Raw genomic sequence first — 19,780 nt, 5'->3', positions numbered from 1 at the left:
AAGGTAAAGGAAGGTCACATTAAATATGGCCACAGAGAAAAAACAAGGTGCTGGGTTAGGGGTGGGGTCAGTGGTAATGTTGTTGTTTACCTTTCTGTTCCACTTCTACTTTATGCATCGGAAGGGAGAGAAGAAAAATATATTGAAAAAAAAAGGTGCAAGAAGGAAAAAAAGAGAAAAGAGATTAAATTGCTTTTGTTTCTCCCCGCACCCTAAAGAAACCATTTTTCTTTCTTTCTTAAACTGTAAATCTCCCCTCCCCTCCCCCCACCAGCCCAACAAACACCAGCCCCTCCCGCTTTGGAATCATTTCAAGGCAGAGAGCGTGTTGGGTTTGGTGGTGGTAGTTGTACTTTTTCATTTCTTTTTCGTCTGATCAGTTTGAGGTTTACAGTTTTTGGAGGGTTTTTTGTTGTTGTTTTTAATTTTGTGCTGGCGACATTGCCCTTCAGAAGAAAAGTCAGAAATCAAAACCACCAGAAAGGACGACAAAGGAACAAAACACAAAAGGGGGTTGGTTGCTGGCTCAAAGCATTTTGGCGGGGAGGAAGGTGGGGTTGGGGGAAAGGTAGGGTCAAGGAGAGCAAGCAGAAAAGGGAGAAAGGAAAAGAGCAAGAGTTTGAAAAGAAAAATATCCAAGAATACCATTTTTCCCCTAAGCAAGGCTGACCTATCATGACCATAAGTGCATTGCCTATCCAGCTCATTGCCACATCAATCAGCCCATTTATCTATCTGTAAATCCTCCCGTGCTTCTATTCCTTTGCTCCAACTCATAATTACTATATTCATAAATACACGTCCTTATCTCACTACCTTCTTTTACCCTAGTTTTACCCTTCCGCTGTTGATGTTACCCTTCTTTTACCCTTCTTTTACCCTTCCGCTGTTGATGTTAAAGCTGATGTATAAGGTTCTGCCTTAAACAGAGCCAGTCCAACACTGACTAGCAGCAGCTCTACAGGGCCACTAAGGGGGGGGGAGTCAATGTGAGGCCTAAAAACCAGGGACTTCAAGGACATATTCATAAAATTCCCATCTTCCCCGACCACTGGTCCTGTTAGCTAGGGATCATGGGAGTTGTAGGCCAAAACACCTGGAGGGCCGAAGTTTGGGGATGCCTGACCTAGAACTTTATGAATCCAGAACAAATAATGAACTCTGACCCAGCTGCTTTTACATGCAGATTATGTCCTCAATAAGATAGCTTTTCAAATCACATCGTCTTCTTCAAAAATAAAATATGCCACTACGTAAGACACTGGAAGTAGTCCTTTGCTTTGCTCTCTCTGAGTGTGTACAATTATTTATTTGGAACAAAATGAGTGTCTTTTCCTTTTCTATGACACTAGTCCTGTTCCAACACCTGTATCTTTACAACTATACAAATACCATGAAGACAAGCGGAGTGGGAGTCAATTTTCCTAATTCTTACAGCAATTTCCCCTACATCCCATTCAAATCCCAAATAGTGAAATCAACTAGAACATGTTGCAAAGTTTTTGGTCTAGTCAATTTTACCCCTAAGGTAAATTGTCCTTTTATTCTTTTTTAAAGGGCTAGATTAGTTCCCCCCCTTTATTATTAATTATTGTTGTGGGTGTTGTTATGGTTATCTTTATTATTTTATGGTACATTTTAAAGAGCTATAAAAATCTGCAAAGCTGATTTGACTAGGGACCGTGGTGAAGCACAAAAAACGACATATACAGCTCTGCAACACTGCCTACCGATGGGCGGGGTATAAATAATAAATTATTATTATTATCATGTCATATATGTGATTGGAAGGATCAGGATGCTTTCTATGAGCAAAAATCAAGCTTTGGTGGGACTAGACAGAGCTACTAGAACTGACCAAAAGTGGTAGAGACTGAGGGATGGACTGATTGATAATTTAAACAGCAGCTCTGCTGATCCCAGTAACTTTGAATTGTGTCCTCCACATTGTGTCATGGTAATACTGTAGGAACAAAATTTGGCAGAGGCACAAAAAAGGAGATGTTAGAAACAACATGTCTCCACTCTCTGCAGCAATTGTTACAATACAAAGTAAGAAGCAAAATTAAGGATGTGAAAGCATAGCGTTCCCAAACCTGTGCAGCTGCAGGCACAACAATCACACTAACCACAGTGATCTATGTCTCTGCAATCCAGGTTGTATGGAACAGCTGTGCATTGGTGTGTAGAATGGGTAACATGGGTTTCCTCCAGTAAGCTAGCCTGAGAAGGGGTATAAAAGTATGTCAGATGTAAATATGACTTTAGAAGAAGATTACAGAAATTCATAGAGGATAAAGAAATGGCTATTGGCCATCATAACTAAAATAAATCTCCAGGTTCAATGGTGGTGAGCCACCAAGTACAAGTTGCTAGGCAAAGAGCTGTTGCCTTCAAGCCCTTCTTATGGGCATTCTGGTAGCATCTGGCCTAAGTAGAAAATGCTTTAGGATGGTAGACTAAATGGAACATTGGTCTGGCCTGGACTTAACTAACCTGGCATACTAGCAGAAAGCAGCATAAGGGTTTCTGCTAGTGCAATAAGGCTTCCCTCCTCTCCTGTTTGATGTTTTATTGTATTTTTAATATTTTGTTGAAAGCCATCCAGTGGCTGGGGAAACCCAGCCAGATTGGCAGGGTATGCATGCATGCATGCATGTATGTATAAATCACTCATGAAATTTTGCGAAGAAAACTTCCTAACAATCAATTTTTCCAATACCAAAATAATCCCTTTTGGCAAGACAAAACCAAACCCATCATGGTACCTCGAGGGTCACACCATTGACCAATGCTCAGTTTTTAAATACTTGGGCATCACTTTTCACTATAGATTATCTTGGACAGCCCATTTAAACATGACCATCGGTGCTTTGGTTAAATTTTTCTTCGGAAATGGTGGACAACGGGTGGCGCCGACCAGAAAGATCTACATCAGCAAAGTACCCCCAATGCTGCTATACGTGGTGGAAATATGGGGCTGGAACATGAATGTATTTCAGCATCTGGAGTCTCTGCAAAATCTCCTAGCAAGAAAGATCTTAGGCCTCCCTAATGGGTCCATGGCCGCCCAATTGAGACTAGAATTGGGATTACCATCTATAGTAGCTAAAGCCCATACCAGATTAATTATCTATTACAAATCCCTTGCAGAAATTCAAAACTCCCGACTAGTTAAACAAGCTTTTACAGCCCTTACCGGCAGCAGTACCTGGTCTAAGGTCATGGAATTCATCTGTGACCGCTACTCCCTTCCAGACTTTGCTGCCCTGACCTCATGGGATAACGATAAAATCCGCAGTTGGATCCTAGCTAGGGGTGAAGCTTTCGATCTAGCACAATCTAAAGCAGCCAAACTCTCCACGTGGCTTCCCCACGTGAAGGCAGTTAGATCTCTGGCCCACTATCTGAGCAAATTGACAAACCCCACGCTAAGAAGGACCTTCACACTAGCTCGATTCCACGTCATCCCCACAGCATTCTTACATGGCGTTTTTTCCAACACACCATTGAACCTTCGACTCTGCCCATGCAATGAGAGAAAGATTGAGGACTATATACACTTTTTCTTTTACTGTCCTTTATATGCCTCAGTAAGATCCAGGCTTCTCTCTTTAATCCTGACGACCATCGCATGGGACATCGACCGCATGAAGTACTTATTGGTGGACGCCAACCCCTTGGTTTCACACGATGTGGTCATCTACATTTTACAGCCCCTGAAACTCAGGGCCACCTTTTCGGCTAACTTGCCCAACCCTAGTCCTATGTAAATTCCTGTTATACTCACAGTCAACACGCCTTGCTTTGTCTTTTACCTTACCAGCCGCACTCAGCTGGATTTTATATTTAATGTTGTAGTTGTATTTGTTGTATTCTATGTTGTTGTGCGACAGTTGCTTGTTTGATCTTTTATATGTGCTATGGCTATATGGCTAATGCAATAAACTTTTGATTGATTGATTGATTGTATGTATAAATAACCCCTCCATGCTTTCCCCCAATCTGCTCGGGGGGGGGGGGGCAGGAGAACCCTCAGGGCACCACATAAGCGCTTGCACTGATGAATGGTCAGAAAAGCACAGTGCTGAATTCCTCCCTATATTCCTTCAGGTCTCTGCTTATGCTCTTATGTAAGAAGATTATAGTGGAGCTCCTGCTGATTTGGGAAGGTGAAGTGTTAACAATAGTAGTACAAGTGGGCAGGATTGTTGGAGGCTGATTTAGAAGAGAATCATAGAATCCTAGTTGAAAATTTCCTCAGAATTCATGAAAAAAGCAAACTTTAATAAGATCAGAAAAATTGGCACACCCCAAGGAGGAAATGGAATGATTGCCCAGTGCACAAAAGAGCATTCCAATAAATTCCTTGTACATTAATACAAATTTTACTGTGTGCATACAATCCACCAACCAATCATCAGAGGTAAGCAAAATAATCAACATCCTCACTATTATTTTGCTATTGATAACTTCCTGTTATGGTTCATCGATGAGTCCCTCTTAGAACATTGAAGAAAACTCAGGATTTTATATATGGTGTTTTATATTGGAAACTTCAGGGAACACTGCATGGCCCCAGATGACTGGAAAAGAGATATAAAGAGGATAGACCATTTGACTCTCATGGTATCCTCAAACTCTGCCTCCTAATCCTCTTTTGAGGGTGTTGTGTGTATTCATTATGAAGGGTTAACCTCATCTTTCATTTGCAGGGAAGCAGAGGATTTCTCGCACTCAGGGTTACCATTAAATGATACCTAGCAGCTAAGAAATAAAATGTATTATTTAAAATACTTAAAATGTTTTAAATAAATTCGTGATTTGAGTATTCAGTTTCTGAAGGACTTTGTGACTTTGGTGACCTCTTAACATTAAAATGAATCCAGATAGAATATTTTTCTTGTCCGAGTCAGTGAGGCCCTGGAAAGTTAGAAAAGGGGTTGATGCCAGGAGTCAGAATAAACATACAAGTGATATCAGATTTGTGCTGACGTGTACATAATTTGGACTGAGTAAAGGAATGAAAAATTAAATAGACAAGCCGTTTTGTGGCTCAGAAGACCAGAACTTCATTTCATGATTTACCAGAGTGTCACCATATAACCATCATTTATGAGCATATGTGGAATTGAGCTTTCCATGTATGTAAAGGAGATAATGGCTCTGGATTGCTTTAGGGGGTATGTATGAAAATGAATCTTTATAAGACTATGATTTATTGAGATACTGAATCAAGCAGGGTCATGGATGTCAGAACAGGCTGTTTTCTGGACTAATTTGAAAACAGATTGTCCATGTCAGGCCTGTATAACATGAGGGCTTAGGAAACAAGTGGAAAATAAAAGAAAGGCCTGTTTAAAAAGAAAGGAATCCACTGCACTTCAGTTGATGTTTGGCTAGGTTTGTGGTCTCTTAAATCATCTAAGAGAAAATAGGTTTTAGAATCCTAACCTTCTTTAACTGGATGTCCCAGTTAAAGAATGGGGCCTGACCCACCATGCAAACCTAGGAGATGGGTGAAACAAGTTATGCACAAATTTAATCGAAGCAAAAAGAAAAGGGGGAAAATCATTCTACTGCATTTTTAAGCATTCTTCCCCCAAATGAATGAACAACTCTCTATATCTGGAATTAGCTGCATATAAAGCACACAAATTCATACAAATGAACAAACAGACCAGTCTCCTGTAGGCTGGGTGTCCACAAGAGGCTCTCTTCATTTATAATTGGGGGAAAACTGAGGTCCACATATGCATCTTGTCTTATGTGAGTTGCAGAATCAGTGACAAAACCCCAGACAGTTTGCTGGCCCTGTCAGCAAGAGAATTTTCAAGCTAGCTGGGCCCAGAGGCTGCTCTGTGAGAGCCACTTCCCAGCAGGCCATACGCCACCGTGGCTCCCTAGTTGGAAGCGTAGTCAGCAGAGGAGATGGAGGAGAAAGAGTGGGGAGGAAACCAAGGGAAGAGAGGGACCACATCCACAAAAGATGATGAATGTAGTCAAGGAAACAGGGCCACAGCAACATGGGCAGGGACAGTTAGGGCCTCCAATTATGCCAACACTGAAGGTGGGCAGAGGAAAAAATACTGAAGTTTGAATAAATGTTTATCATATAAACAAAGACAAAAACTCTTTAAATAGTCTAGTATTCATTGAGTGTCAAATTGTTGCCCATATATGTTTATGTAGCCACTTTGTAACACTCCCAAGGAAAGAGACTATGTCTTCCTTTTGAAATTTATTCCAACGCTTAGCTGCTCTACTGCCCTCCTTAAAACCATTCATTTTTTGCCTACCCACACTGGCAGTAGCAACTGCTATTTGACATCTTGAATTTAAATATTTGAAGACTATTAAGAATGTTCCATTTAATCTTTTCTTCTTGCGGCTCCTATATGCAACTCCTTCGCACTTCCTTATATCTTCCACTCTTTATTATTCTCCTTGGTTGCTGAACAGCTTCTCGTTTTTTCTCATCTTCCTTTCAAAGTAGCACCCAAAATGGAACACAGATTTCCTGCCGTAGCCTAATCAGTGCCAAACTACACTATGCCTCAGTATGGTTTTGCAGCACTAATGACTTGCTGTTTCCCCCTAGCTGGGCCCAGCGATGTCTATGGGCATCTCTATCTACACCTCTGTATTTAAACCAATTTCAAGCCTTTTCAAACTTCATGGCTTCCAACCAAGAAATCTTCAGAAATGCAGCTCTCCAAAATGATGGGGAGCTTCTAACAAGGCATTCTCAGGAACCTTATAAAATGATGACATTTCACAAAGTCGTTGTGAGAGAAGTCATGATGATTAAAACTGTTTAAGAATCTGATCCCAAACTAGTTTGCACTGGGCTAGACAGCAGCCAACAGTTTCCCCCTCTGACAGCTATATGAAAGGTTTTGCACTTTTGTATTGTTTTGAAGACCTGCAAAACCTGCCTGACTAGTGGCACAGGTGGACAAAAGAAATACAGTCATACCTCGGTTTAAGTACGCCTCGGTTTGAGTACTTTCAGTTTAAGTACTCTGTGGACCCGTCTGGAACGGATTAATCCACTTTCCATTACTTTCAATGGGAAAGTTCGCTTCAGGTTAAGTATGCTTCAGGTTAAGTACGGACTTTCAGAACCAATTAAACTCATACTTCGGGTTAAGTACGCTTCAGGTTGAGTACTCCGTGGACCCATCTGGAACGGATTAATCCACTTTCCATTACTTTCAATTGGAAAGTTCGCTTCAGGTTAAGTACGCTTCAGTTTAAGTACTCTGTGGACCGTCTGGAACGGATTAATCCACTTTCCATTACTTTCAGTCGGAAAGTTCGCTTCAGGTTAAGTACGCTTCAGCTTAAGTACAGACTTCCGGAACCAATTGTGTACTTAAACCGAGGTACCACTGTATGTGCACAACAGAGGAAGCAATAACTGTCTCAAACCACCCTGCCAGAGTCAGTGGTGGACAGTACTGATTGGCATAATTTCACCAAGGCTTCTCCCTCTACCCCTCAGGGAAGTTTTGCAATTAAAAACAAAACAAAACTGTGGTTTTTTTCAAGCAAGCCAAACACATACATGTGCTTATGGTACTTTTTTATTTAAAAAGTGGACGATCTGACTAAAGCATGACAAGAGGGTCAGGATACACCATTTGGCTTGATAGAATACATATATGTCTCTTATGCAAACTGAAAAATGAGGAGGAACCTAAGCTCACCTCAAGGATAAAGAACCTCCTATGAGGTTCCTATTATATCTTAGCTTCACCCTAAAAATGATCTGTCTGTTTCCAACCTCGTAGTGTATAAGTGCTGACAATGTGGACCTTTTCTAAATCTGTACAATCTAAATCTGCACAGCATGGATACAGTTAGTAAGATCTATTTAGGCTGCAGTCAGGCTTGGGGGACTGGCCCCCAAATATCTGTTTGGATCTTGGAGTTTCCATTCAAGCAATTTGGCTTGATAGAATACATATATGTCTCTTATGCAAACTGAAAAATGAGGAGGAACCTAAGCTCACCTCAAGGATAAAGAACCTCCTATGAGGTTCCTATTATATCTTAGCTTCACCCTAAAAATGATCTGTCTGTTTCCAACCTCGTAGTGTATAAGTGCTGACAATGTGGACCTTTTCTAAATCTGTACAATCTAAATCTGCACAGCATGGATACAGTTAGTAAGATCTATTTAGGCTGCAGTCAGGCTTGGGGGACTGGCCCCCAAATATCTGTTTGGATCTTGGAGTTTCCATTCAAGCACCTACACTCAGATTTATCAAGTGACTGGTCTGCCTATGTCCCCACTACTTTGCCTAATTTCCAGAAGTGTTTGCCTGGCAAAGCCCATTAAACTCCACTCACTCCTAGGAGAGAATCCAGGCACTAAAAGCAACCCTTTCCCAGTGTGAGTGGTGATACCCCTGGTAACAAGAACAACCCTGGCCTAAGAAAAAGCAAAGAGAGCAAGCAGCAGAAAACAGAGTGAAAGAAGAGAAGGGAAAGCTGGGGAAAGGAGCTGGCAGGAGAGAGGGGAGAGGGAGGTTGCATTTTGAAAAATATTGACACAATAATAACAATTCACTTTAAAAAAAATCCAAAACCAAAAATCAGACACATTAAATGAATAGTTTTGTTTTTCCACATGTCAGATTGGACCCTGAGGAAGGAAGATCAGTGTCTGGTTAGAGTGGAGGCAGCTGCAAAGGAAGGAAGCAAAAGGGTCTGGCAACATAGGCCCCTCCCCCTCTGTCATCCCTTTGTGATCCACCCCTCTCCCAGTGGGTCTCCAGCTTCCTGTGCTTTCCCCTTCCATCACCTGCCCCAGCCCTGACCCCCAATGACTACAGCACTGGATCAAACCACTCTCCTGCTTAAAGAAGCATGGTAGGGCAGCCAACAGGGAGCAGCAGAAACACAGAGGCAGAGTGAGGTATGACTGTAGCAAGAGCTGAGTTCAGGGCCTGCTACATATCCAGCACAAACCATTGTGGATGAAATGCCCAGCAGTGATACTTTTCAGTGAAAGAGGTCCAACCACAGTTGTCATGACTGCCACCCTGGTTCAGCATTAAAGCAGGATACATCCAGGATGGGTGATGCTTTCTCCTATCTGATGTGAGTTGCTAATTAAAGGTGAGAACTACTGCAAAATTCCTCCTCAGTTCAACCATTGCCAATCTGAGAATGGGCTAACTGTTTCCTGTTTCTGGCTCCATTTCACCTGCATACTGAAACCCAGGAGTCCTGACTCAGGGGCAGGGAGAGCATTTGATGTAACTAAGACTGATGTCAAATATTTACCAGTGTTGAGGAAATAATGTATTTCTTAATGTGTGGTAAAACTAGAAAGAAGGTTTCTGTCTCTTCTGGAGAAGAAAGAAGCTATGCAAATAAGCTGGAAAGAATGTAGCCTTAGTAGATTTGAATCAAAAGGATATAGGAGCACACTGTGAGCTTAACTATCCTATCACACTGACAGAAAAGCATTCTTATCTCAGCTATGCATATAATGAATAGTGAAAAAGATCCTGGATTATAAGTGAAGACACAATGGCTTTGCTCAGACATTTGTCCACAGTTTCATGGTTTACAAAGCTGTACACAAGCACTGTGAATGTGTCCTCCTTCTCCATCCTGGCTTATTAGCCTAGTTGTTTACTGAACATTAAGCCAGAGTTCCCTGTATTGGACATATCCGGGAATTACGGCTTAATGCAAGCCAGGATTCCCACACCAGAGCCATTACTTGAAGATACAAGGGTAGGGTAGGAGTGAGTGACAATAGCACCCATCCATAGATTCACAAACTATGGCTTATGAAACCATGGGTGAATGGCAGGATGTGACCAATGAAAGTTCTTATGAGTCTGGGAAAGAGGGTTTACATGTATAACTGCATATATATGAACAAATATAGCTGGGCATGTTAATACAGAGGATGCAAGCAAGCACAAACTCTGCTTACGTATCTGGCAATGTATACAAATGTCCTCCTGGCTTAGATCCAGAGATGTCTTGTTGAGAACAGAAAAGGCATTTCTGCTTGTGCAAGGCAGCCCTGTTAAATTCTTCTAATTTCCCCATCCACAACAATACTCCATCATGTACCTTTCCAGAAGGTCCCTCAGTCCTCAGGAGAAGCTTTTCAAGAGTTGAAAGGGGGGAGGGGGAAATGCCAAGAAAGCCACATTGCATGAGCGGTGTTTTGTTCACCTATGTTTGACTGCAACCATGTATATGTGCATGTGAGTAATATATGTACATGCACACATACATCCACACATGTATATATAACTGTGTGAGAGAGGAAGAGAGAGAATGCTCAGGTGCAGGAGTATGCTCACCTGCAAAACTAGTCAAACATGCAGACATGGAAGTCCATAACTTTTCATGTGGTTCTGGGGATCAGCATGTGCATGTCTATGGGAACATAAGAATGAGCTTGCCAATATGCTGATATGCATCCTGTACTGAGAAGGGCACCCTCAGTGTCAACAGCTCTGCCATAGTCAGTTACACTTCCAGCCATTTGCCATGATAGCTGATCCCAACATCCTCCATGCCATCCCTGCCTCCCCCTCCCCCCCAGACACTTTCACGATGCAGGTGATATCCTGGTCAGCCTTTTAGTGCCCTTTGCTGGTTTGGGGTATCCCCAGTGCTGTTAAACTGTGAGGGGTCAGGACTGGTTGCACCCTGAGATGAGTGTTGATTTGTTTCGAAGCCAACCTGGTAGCTAGAAGGAAAAGGGGCAGGAATGAAGGTTAAAAGGTTAAGAGGCCACGCCTGCCCTGCTCTGCTCCACTTCGTCTGTGAGGAGAAACCAAAGGGGCATTAGCGGAGAGGGGAAGGGGACACACCCTGTGAGGCTGACCCACCCACATGGACCCTAGACCCAGCGGAGAGTGTGCAAGACACCAAAGGCAAGGAACAAACCTCCCCAAAACTCCAAGCAACACAAGAGAAGGAAAGGAGGAGGGCATATGAGCTGCTGACCCAGGGAAGAGAGACACCACAAACCTAGCCCTTCAGTAGATTGCATTTAGGCTTACCAGATCAAAATACTATTGATAAGGGGTACCATCAATAAGGAGAAAGGGATTTCAGCTATGATTTGTGGGGCTGTTTGGAAATGGGGAGTAATCTTTTCGAATAAAGGCTGTAATTGTAAATAAGAGGCACCTTTGCAACCCCCCTAACATAGCAGTTTGCTAACATACGAAACCAGATTAGGGAGTGGCAGCCATAGCACCAGGCTTGTTCCATCAATAGGAATGAAGCAGATTGGCTCCAGGAGATAAAGGGCCTTCACCACATTAACAATTTTCCTGCTACTTGCACTCTGTAGTGACCAACTCCTTGCGTTCACCTCAGAAGCCAGAAAAATCAAATTCAGTGCTGCACTCAGTTTATGAACAGAAGACTTGAACAAACAAAATTCCCATATTGTTTTGAGAAAAATAATTGCATATCAACTGCTGTCTTCGGAGAGGGTTTCTTAGGATTGTCTCCCACCACATGCCATTTTCCTTCTTTCCAAGGAATAATGCTGGTGCTAAACTCCATTTCAGGTGCCTTGGTATGGATGCAGATGGGTTTGTGCTTAAAAACATGGGAACTGTGGCACAAGCACATTCAGAACGCACATGCCCACACTCAAAAAAAACATGCACACACTGAAGGACAGAGCCATCAATATCCCTGTGCTCATGAATTCATCCACACCATGTGAGCATTCATAAAGATACTTCTATAACAGAGGTGTACACACACACACGGAGAGAGAGAGAGTACATACAAGACCTACCCACAAACATTCGAAACATGAACTGTTGCCCTAGCCCCGTAATAATAGCCACAGCTTTTAGAATGCTGTGCTTTTTGTTGGGAAGAGATATCAACTCTGCTACCAACTGCCTGATGCAAAGGCTCACAGAACCACCCCAAAGCACATTTCAGGGCACTGAAACATGAATGTGTACACACACACAAGTGCTTGTGCATATGCACTGCACACAAGCATGAAGATGGCCATACATCTGAGTGTGCATACAAATACACTGTGCCATTCATATGGGTATACAGACCATATATGCACAGACGCAATGCATATATACCTGGACATGTTAAGTACTAATATACATACAGTATCTATTGTCCACATTTGATGCACTGAGTATGTACATATACTAAGGATGAGCCAAATGCTATAGAATCACACATATCCTCATCAATCACAAACAAGCAAGCATACAGTGCACACAAATAGCATGTATTTCAAGCACCGACACCTTGCATACACAATCATGTGGGGGTTCAAACACACTGCGATAATATCTCTCCTGAGGGTCTGTGCTACTGTGGAGGTTTTGTATTTCTCAAAATTTCAAGGATTTTGGTTGTTGTTGAGGAGAGATGCTGAAATAGTCCTGTTACTGGTGCAGCTACCCTGGCTAAAATCAGCATCAGGTGCTGAAATGGAGGAAGGTTATGGATGGTCCAGCTTGTGCCTTTTTGGGGTTCTCTTTCCTTAGGGCTCAGGTACAGAAAGAAAAGAAAGAGAAACTAAGGCAATGATCAGCCAAACATAGCGAGCTAGTGGCAGAACTGCAAACCAGGAATCATTTTGCCCAGTTATCAAGGTCCAAACCACTTGAATTAATTCTTTTCTCAGAACCCTGGCATTTTAGTCCACTTCTGCTCTAGCCATTGGAAACCCTTCTCCAGCACAACAGACAAAAATGTCAGGGTTCTCTGTTAGTTCCCAGTCTAGCTGGTGTCTCCTCTAACTGCATCCTATTCCCATGTCTGGGTGTGTATTAGGGGACCAGCCTGTGGAGTCTCTCTCCTTCCTGGGTCAGGTGGGAATCTTATTTGGAGCAATAACTGAAATAAGATGAAGCATCAGAGTTCAATGAGAAATGGACTCACTGTAGGGGACACAGTCATACTGGACCTCCAGGTACTTGTAGGTGCCAGGGCAAGGGTCTGGAAAAGCATCTGAGCCAGCCACTACGACACACTGTGTCCGATTATTGCACCTGAAAGAGAAGAAAGAAGGGCAGGTTGTTAAACTACTGACACAAACTGCAGTTTTAAAGGAAACCACTAGGTGGCACTGATTGATACTTAGTATTGCAAATACTGTACTTCCTAGAATCTTTGAAAAACTGCTGCACCACTATTTTCTTTGGGATGCAGATTATAATCTCAGGTATGAAGCTGATGCAAGCAGTGACCAGGCACAACTACTAGTCGGATAATCCAAATACACTGGCAGGAAGCCCTTTACTAACCCCATTCCAGGATTTGTTCACAGAAGACTTGCTGGATGTCAGACACAGCTCTGTGCCTGTGTTAGCTCTGGTTATGGGGCCAGAGACTGTCACCAACATTTGATTGTTGTGATACTGTATTGTATTATATTACAGTATCAGTATATATTAGTATCAGTATATTTTTTATTATATTGTATTATTTTTATAGTACTCTTTTAACCTAGGAACTTTTAACCTGACAGACTTATTTATGTGCAAACATGGCTCCTCAAATTCAAACTAAACTCACAACCTGCAGTTTTTGTACATGTCCATAACCTTATGGGTGTCTGCAGACACCAATGTGAGTGCTAACCATGTTCCTCTGTTTGTCTAAAGACGACATCAAATTCATTTTTGTTCAAGCGCCCAAGGTGACAACTCCCGTACAATCACTGAGGATTTACAGACCTTCGGACCTGGATGTGGTCTTGCAGCAGTGAGACGTGGTTAGGCCACTCCCTCCCCTGGCACCAGGTAATGGGTCTCTCCAGCCCAGTAACACCCCATCCTGGAAGAAAATCCTGTACTTGCACACCTCTGCGAGTCAATCCTTGGCTGTGTGGCGGGGGGGGGGGGGAGGAGAGAATATTATAACCTGGCCCCTGCATAATCAGAAATCCCTATGTGGTGGTTATTTTTATATTCTCTTAGCATACTGACCCAGATCACAACTGGCAGTTTAAGCAGACAGTCCTCTCAACAGCCAGTTGCAGAATTGTTAGCCTCTCACCCTTGCTTAGGTCCAGAAGTAGAGCTAAGAAGCACTGCCCCCCATTTCCCACTTCGTTAGCTCCTGCCACCTGCTCTCCCTTGAAAGGCTGATGCAACAGGCAAGGGAGATTGGAAGGGGGACTCCCAGGGGCTGTCGGCTGCCAAAGCAACTGGAGCCCGTATCAACTCAGGCCCCTGGGGCAGGACAGCCACCACCTGCTTCACTGAAGCGGAGTTTGTCAGCAAAGTGGAATGGATGAGAGTTGAGGTGCTGGGGCTTCCAGCTCTGTATAGCCCCACCCAATAGCTAGTCACTTTCTCAGATGGTGCTGTGCAGAATGCCCATCCACTGCATAGCTTATCTTTGAGCTATGTGCTCAAAAAAAGTTGGGCTGCTGTGCTCCTTGCTGGGTCCCCGGGCTGTTGAGCTGTGAACGAAGCTATGGTTTGGCTTAGCATGTTATCTGAGCCCGGGCTCAGGGGTTGTCTCACTCCAGACAAACCAGGAGCTGCAACCAAGGTTTGCTCTTGAATTTGTGGCACGTGCTCGTGTTCATTCAGCACACTAAGCCAAACCATAACTTTGCTCACAGTAGCAAGAGGACTGGGAGAGGAGCCATAGTTTGGCTAAGCATTATGCGCAAACACCACCCATTATGTTTTGAATTCTTATATTTATTATTATTCATTTGCTACAATGCAAGCAACTTTGGGTACAATCTGGTAACAAAAAACAAAAAACAAATGAACACATTCTGTTGACAGGAAAGGAGAAGCAGGCAGTATTTGATGGGCAGGCAGGGAGGCTGAGGTTTGGGAAGTTAAGAGAGCCCTAAAGTACAATGGCTGAAGGATGAGGGAGACAAAGCAGGCAGTGGGCAGACAAGCAAGAATGGGAGAGAAACAGGTCAGGGGAGGCACACACAGAGACTAATGCAGGTAAGAGGCAGAGGAGATATAAAGGGAAAGGAAACGAACAAAGGAGAAAACTGCACCCAGGATTTAGAGATAGGCAAAACATCATACTGTTGGCAGGTTAAAAAATCAAAGGGAGGGAACATTGGAGACTGGGAAACTGTCAGGGAGGAAAGGCCAAAAAGCTCATGAGTGGGAGGTTTCATACATTGATCTGAACAAAACAGGTCCTATCTTGAAGGCTTATCCAAGCTACCGTATTTTTCACTCCATACAAAGGAGGGGAAACTGTGTGTGCGTCTTATGGAGTGAAGGCACTGGACAGCAGCGGGATCCCTCGGCTGCCGCTGTAGTCACAAGCAGAGGGATGCCTCTGCCACTAGAGCCATGGCTCCCGGCGGCAGCGGAGGACTGAGCAGGCCGAAAGCAGCCCTCCCAACCGCGGCTCTTGTGCCTGCCCCAGTGAGAGGCGGCGGTGGGACAAGCGCCCCGAAAGGGCTCCTTTCAGGGCGCTCGTCCCTATGCTGCCTCTGCTGCTGGCAAGTGCTGCATAGGAGCAGCGGTTGGGAGAGGCAGAGCTGGAGTCCAGGGCAGGTCACCTGGTGAGCTCTGAGTGGGATCAAACCTCCGTGGCATTTCTCGCTCCAGATAAATCCATGTCCTCAGAAATGACTACGGCACTCTGAGCATTCTCAGAGGCAGGGTTTGTTGTTTCATACATCTCTAATTCTTAAACCCCTCTCTGTAAATGGGGTGGGGAGCACAATCTGGGCTTCTTTGGAGAGCTAGCAGACTTGAACCAAAGAGTGGGGATTGCAGGGAAAGAGCAGATTTTGGCTAAACATCAAGGGGACTTTCCTAATGGGAAGAGCTCTCAGTCAGTGGGGCAGCCTTGCCTGAGGGGGTCGTGAGTGCTCCCTCTCCCTTCCTCTCCTTTGCTAGAGCTACTTAAGCAGAAACTGGGCAACCAGCCACCAGGGATGCCAAAGTCCAACTTGCACCCTGCGCTGAGGTGGGGGTCGGACTGGATGACCTCCCAGACCCCCTTCAGACTTTCACATTCTTTGATTCTACGTTCTGGGACTCAGCCACAGCAGTGGTGTGGTTGCCAGCACAAACTAAGCCCCTTTTTGAGATGCTGGGAATAGGCAGCAGGCGAGGAGGTATTGCAAAGGAAAGGTGTTTCCTCTGGCAGAAGGAACCTGCAGCCAGGTACTCCCCTGTCACCCCGTCCTCCGGAGGGGCAGCTTCGACACCCGGAGCCACTGGGAGTGAGAGGCTGGAGCGTGCTGCAATCCAGACATGCAAAAGGCACCGGGGGGGGGGGTCCAGAATAAGACACTGGGAGGTGTGTGGGGGTGGGGGGAGGCTGACACCAGTTTGAAGAAGGCACAGAGGCGGCAGCGATGGAGTGTGAAAGGTCAGCAGGAGGCAGACGCTCCACAGACAGTACTTGAAGGAGTACCCCCTCCAAAAAAGTGACCCCCCCAAATCCTTCCTCAGAATTATTTTTTTCTTGTTTTCCGCCTCTAAAAACTAGATGCGTCTTAGGGTCAGGTGCGTCTTATGGAGTGAAAAATGGTACATTTGTTTGGTGTTTGTCTAGCAGCACCTGTGACATCTACCTAACCTTCTTTTTAGCATTTACCTACTGTGCACCCAGCACCTTCATTAAAATATATAGTACCTTTGGCACCACTTAAAGGTTTTTGCAATCTTAAGCAGTAATATAAATACTTTGGGTTCATCTTTTGGCTCACAGAAAGTTCTGTCCATGAAACAGAAGACTATGAGTCCTCAAAAACAAGGAAACTTCAGCTGTCTAAACACCAATATTACATGGGCAACAGTGAACAAAAAATAAATGTTTTGTAAGCGTGGGTTGTGCTTATGGACAGTATCTGACATGAATGGCCATTATTACTCCTCAACTAACCGAATGTGTGATAGAATTTGAGGTAAGATTAGAGGAATGAAGCTAACCATTATCAAACCAATCCCAACTGGGAATTTTCACTTCTACTGCACTGCAAAGAGTGTATTCTCCTTAGCACTGGAAATGGCAGAAAAATTGCCTATTTAGTATGGCTCAGCTTCTGAAGAGAGAGAAAGTAAAATAATTGCGGCATAAGATGAACATGTTTATTATGTTTGGAGGCATCATGACTATAAAATAAGTCATCTTGCCATACCTGCACTGGATCAAAGTTTATGCTAACCTGCCTGAGCTGTCCTTGTTACCCGTTCTATAACTCTCCCTTCAAACTCTTAGCTGGCTTCATGGCAAATATCACATCAAAAACCTAGAGACTTGGCTAATTGTGCTAAAAAGATTTTAGCACACCTTTGGCCACACTCTTTTCTGCCACTTTCTCATTGTTTTACCCATATATTAATTACCGTATTTACTCGAGTCTAATGCGCCATTGAATCTAATGCACACCTCAATTTTCAGAACCTTGAAACAAAAAAAGTATTTGCTGGTGAATGTAAATGTTCCATCAAATCTAATGTGCACCTTAATTTTAGCAACATAATTTGGCCAAAAAAGGTGAGCATTGGATTCAAGTAAATATGGTACCGTAGTTCAATATCAACATAGAAACTTCAGAATGCTAGTAATTTAGGAACATGGCATCTACGCGATCAGATCTTCATTGTGTTAAACATAATTTGGGGGGGGGTTCAACCTTTTTTTATATAATCATGCATTTATTCATTTTAAAAGTGTGCAAAGGCTTAAACCTGCTTAGAAGTCACACCCTCTGACCTGCAAGACCTTCCTACAAAAGTTCATCTAGCATGGACTGTACTACTTGTGACAGCACCCCTTGGACTTTGCCATTTCAGAATGCAGGGGGAGGAAAGGGGAAGAGGAACTGCAAGTTTGGTTGTTTCCCCACAACAAAAATTCCACACATGGAGAAGGATGGCACACTCAGGAAAATAATTCCAGGCCAGGCTTTTGCCTTATGCATTTATTTTCTATGTGAAAGGGTTTAAAAATCATAATAATGCTGGAGCATTCAAGCATGTAATTGCCAACCCACAATTTGAAGTGGTACAGCCTAGGAAGAAACATATCATATGGTAATTCTGAACAATTAGTTTGGTTTTGAATCTTAGCTGTATGGTCCCTGGTTGTGGTTGCTCCATAATTAGGGATAGCAAAAAGGTACATATTCAAATATTTTTCTTATTACTCCACTTGTTCCAAGGCACTGAAAGGAATTTATAGGACTAAGCCGGGCCTGGACAACTATTAGCCTGTCAAAGAAAACATGACTCCCCAGCCATACATGACAACCTATCAGGGAGGCTCATTAAATTTCCTGCTTTTGCTGCTTTCCTGGAAACAAAAGCTATAGGACTGACATACAAGCACCTTGTAGACCACAACAAATGGGCGGTTTATCTTGACATAAACTCTTGATATAAATTCTTAAGAAGAGCCCTGCTGGATCAGAGTAACAGTCCATCTAATCCAACATCCTGTTTCCTAGAGTGGCCAACTAGATGTCACTGGGAAGCTCACAAGCAGAACACAAGGACAACAAGTTGCTTTGGGGCTTCCCAAAGGTATCTTGTTGGCCATAGGGGGGAACAGCGCTGGTCTGGATGGAACAGTTGTCTGATCCATCAGGCATCATTTGTGGGCCTTGTTTCAGTCAGGGGTTAAAATGCCCTGGCTTCAGGTCTGCACCACCTATGAGTTCCTCACCACAACCTATGAGCCCCCCCCCCCAAATTTACAACTCATTTGTTGACTTCAGCAGGTCTCCTCTGTGGTGTAAATGGACTGTAGATGGGTGTTTAGGCAGCAGATATAGCTGCTTAGCAGCAGAAACTCTGCTTGTATAATTAGTAGATAATATTTGGTAACAGAAATGAAAATCCAAACAGTATGTAAATACCTTGCTAATGGTATTGGTAACAAATTAAACATTGAATATTGTTTAAAACATTAGTGAGTTTTGCTGCTAAGGGCAATTAGATTTAGCTTGCATTTAAAAAATCTGCTAGCAATCCTCAAAGCTCTCGGGGATTCTTGATTGCCCACTGCTGCTGCTGTTGAAGAAACTCACCAATGGATTTTGATAGAAGCATAAAAGGAGAAATAGCTTAGCGAGCACCCAGTCACTAGCAAAAGTGAGTAGGAGTAAAGGAAGACACTCACCAGCCTACAGGGTCTCTGCCAATCTAGAAAGGTGAAGCGCTGTGTGAAAATAGGTGAGATGGAATTTTTGGAGTGGGATGTTCAAGATGCCACAGCTGCTTAAGTCTAATAATATAGGTGTGTGTGAGAGAGGCAGATGTTTCTGTGTAAGGCATACAGGTAAAAATCAATCCAGATACTGCACCAGAACTGGTGATTAATGTGGGGATAAAGAATCAAGCATCATAGTTCTTCATTCCAGAACAATGAAGACCAGTGTTTACTTTCTAAATACAGAGGCTCCAGGCATCAAGCTGCCTGAAAGCCAGGCCCATACTCCCAAATGTGTAGAGAGCACATGCTCAGAGTCACTGTTTTCCATGTTATAATGACTATATTTGCTCCACGGCTGAGCCCTGGCTCCAAAAACATGTTTTCTGGAACTGAACCCTAATGAAATATGGCTTAGATTAAGCCATGAAAAACCCTCTTTTGGAGAAAAACCTATGTATTAATTGACTGGTTTTGCAGACCAGTTTACCACATGCCCAGATGGTCAATATGCAATTCTGTGCAAAATGTTACACTAAGTGAGTGGCAAACCTGTGCGCAAGAGCAGTCACAACTTAATTCAAAGCAGGCTAAGCAAAACAAAAACCTTCTCGGTAGTGGCGCCCACCCA

At 43.4% G+C, this 19,780-nt stretch overlaps 1 protein-coding gene across 5 annotated transcripts in view; it reads right to left on the bottom strand.

Annotated features, from left to right (window-relative positions):
• The window catches only part of ADGRL1 (adhesion G protein-coupled receptor L1), a 135,203-nt gene that overhangs the window by 34,583 nt on the left and 80,840 nt on the right, over positions 1 to 19,780 (bottom strand). For 4 of the 5 annotated variants that reach the window (XM_035104835.2, XM_035104832.2, XM_060271763.1 and 1 more), the window contains one exon: positions 12,928 to 13,037. In XM_035104835.2, the coding sequence (XP_034960726.1) occupies positions 12,928 to 13,037 (110 nt within the window). Of the gene's footprint in view, positions 1 to 90; positions 8,359 to 12,927; positions 13,038 to 19,780 lie in introns of those variants that run through there. The other variant, XM_035104836.2, reaches the window with a different exon arrangement.

Source organism: Zootoca vivipara, chromosome 2 (genome assembly GCF_963506605.1).
Source record: "Zootoca vivipara chromosome 2, rZooViv1.1, whole genome shotgun sequence".
Classification (NCBI taxonomy): domain Eukaryota; kingdom Metazoa; phylum Chordata; class Lepidosauria; order Squamata; family Lacertidae; genus Zootoca; species Zootoca vivipara.
The sequence above is the reverse complement of the archived record's forward strand: the minus strand, read 5'-3'. Positions and strand labels throughout refer to the sequence as shown.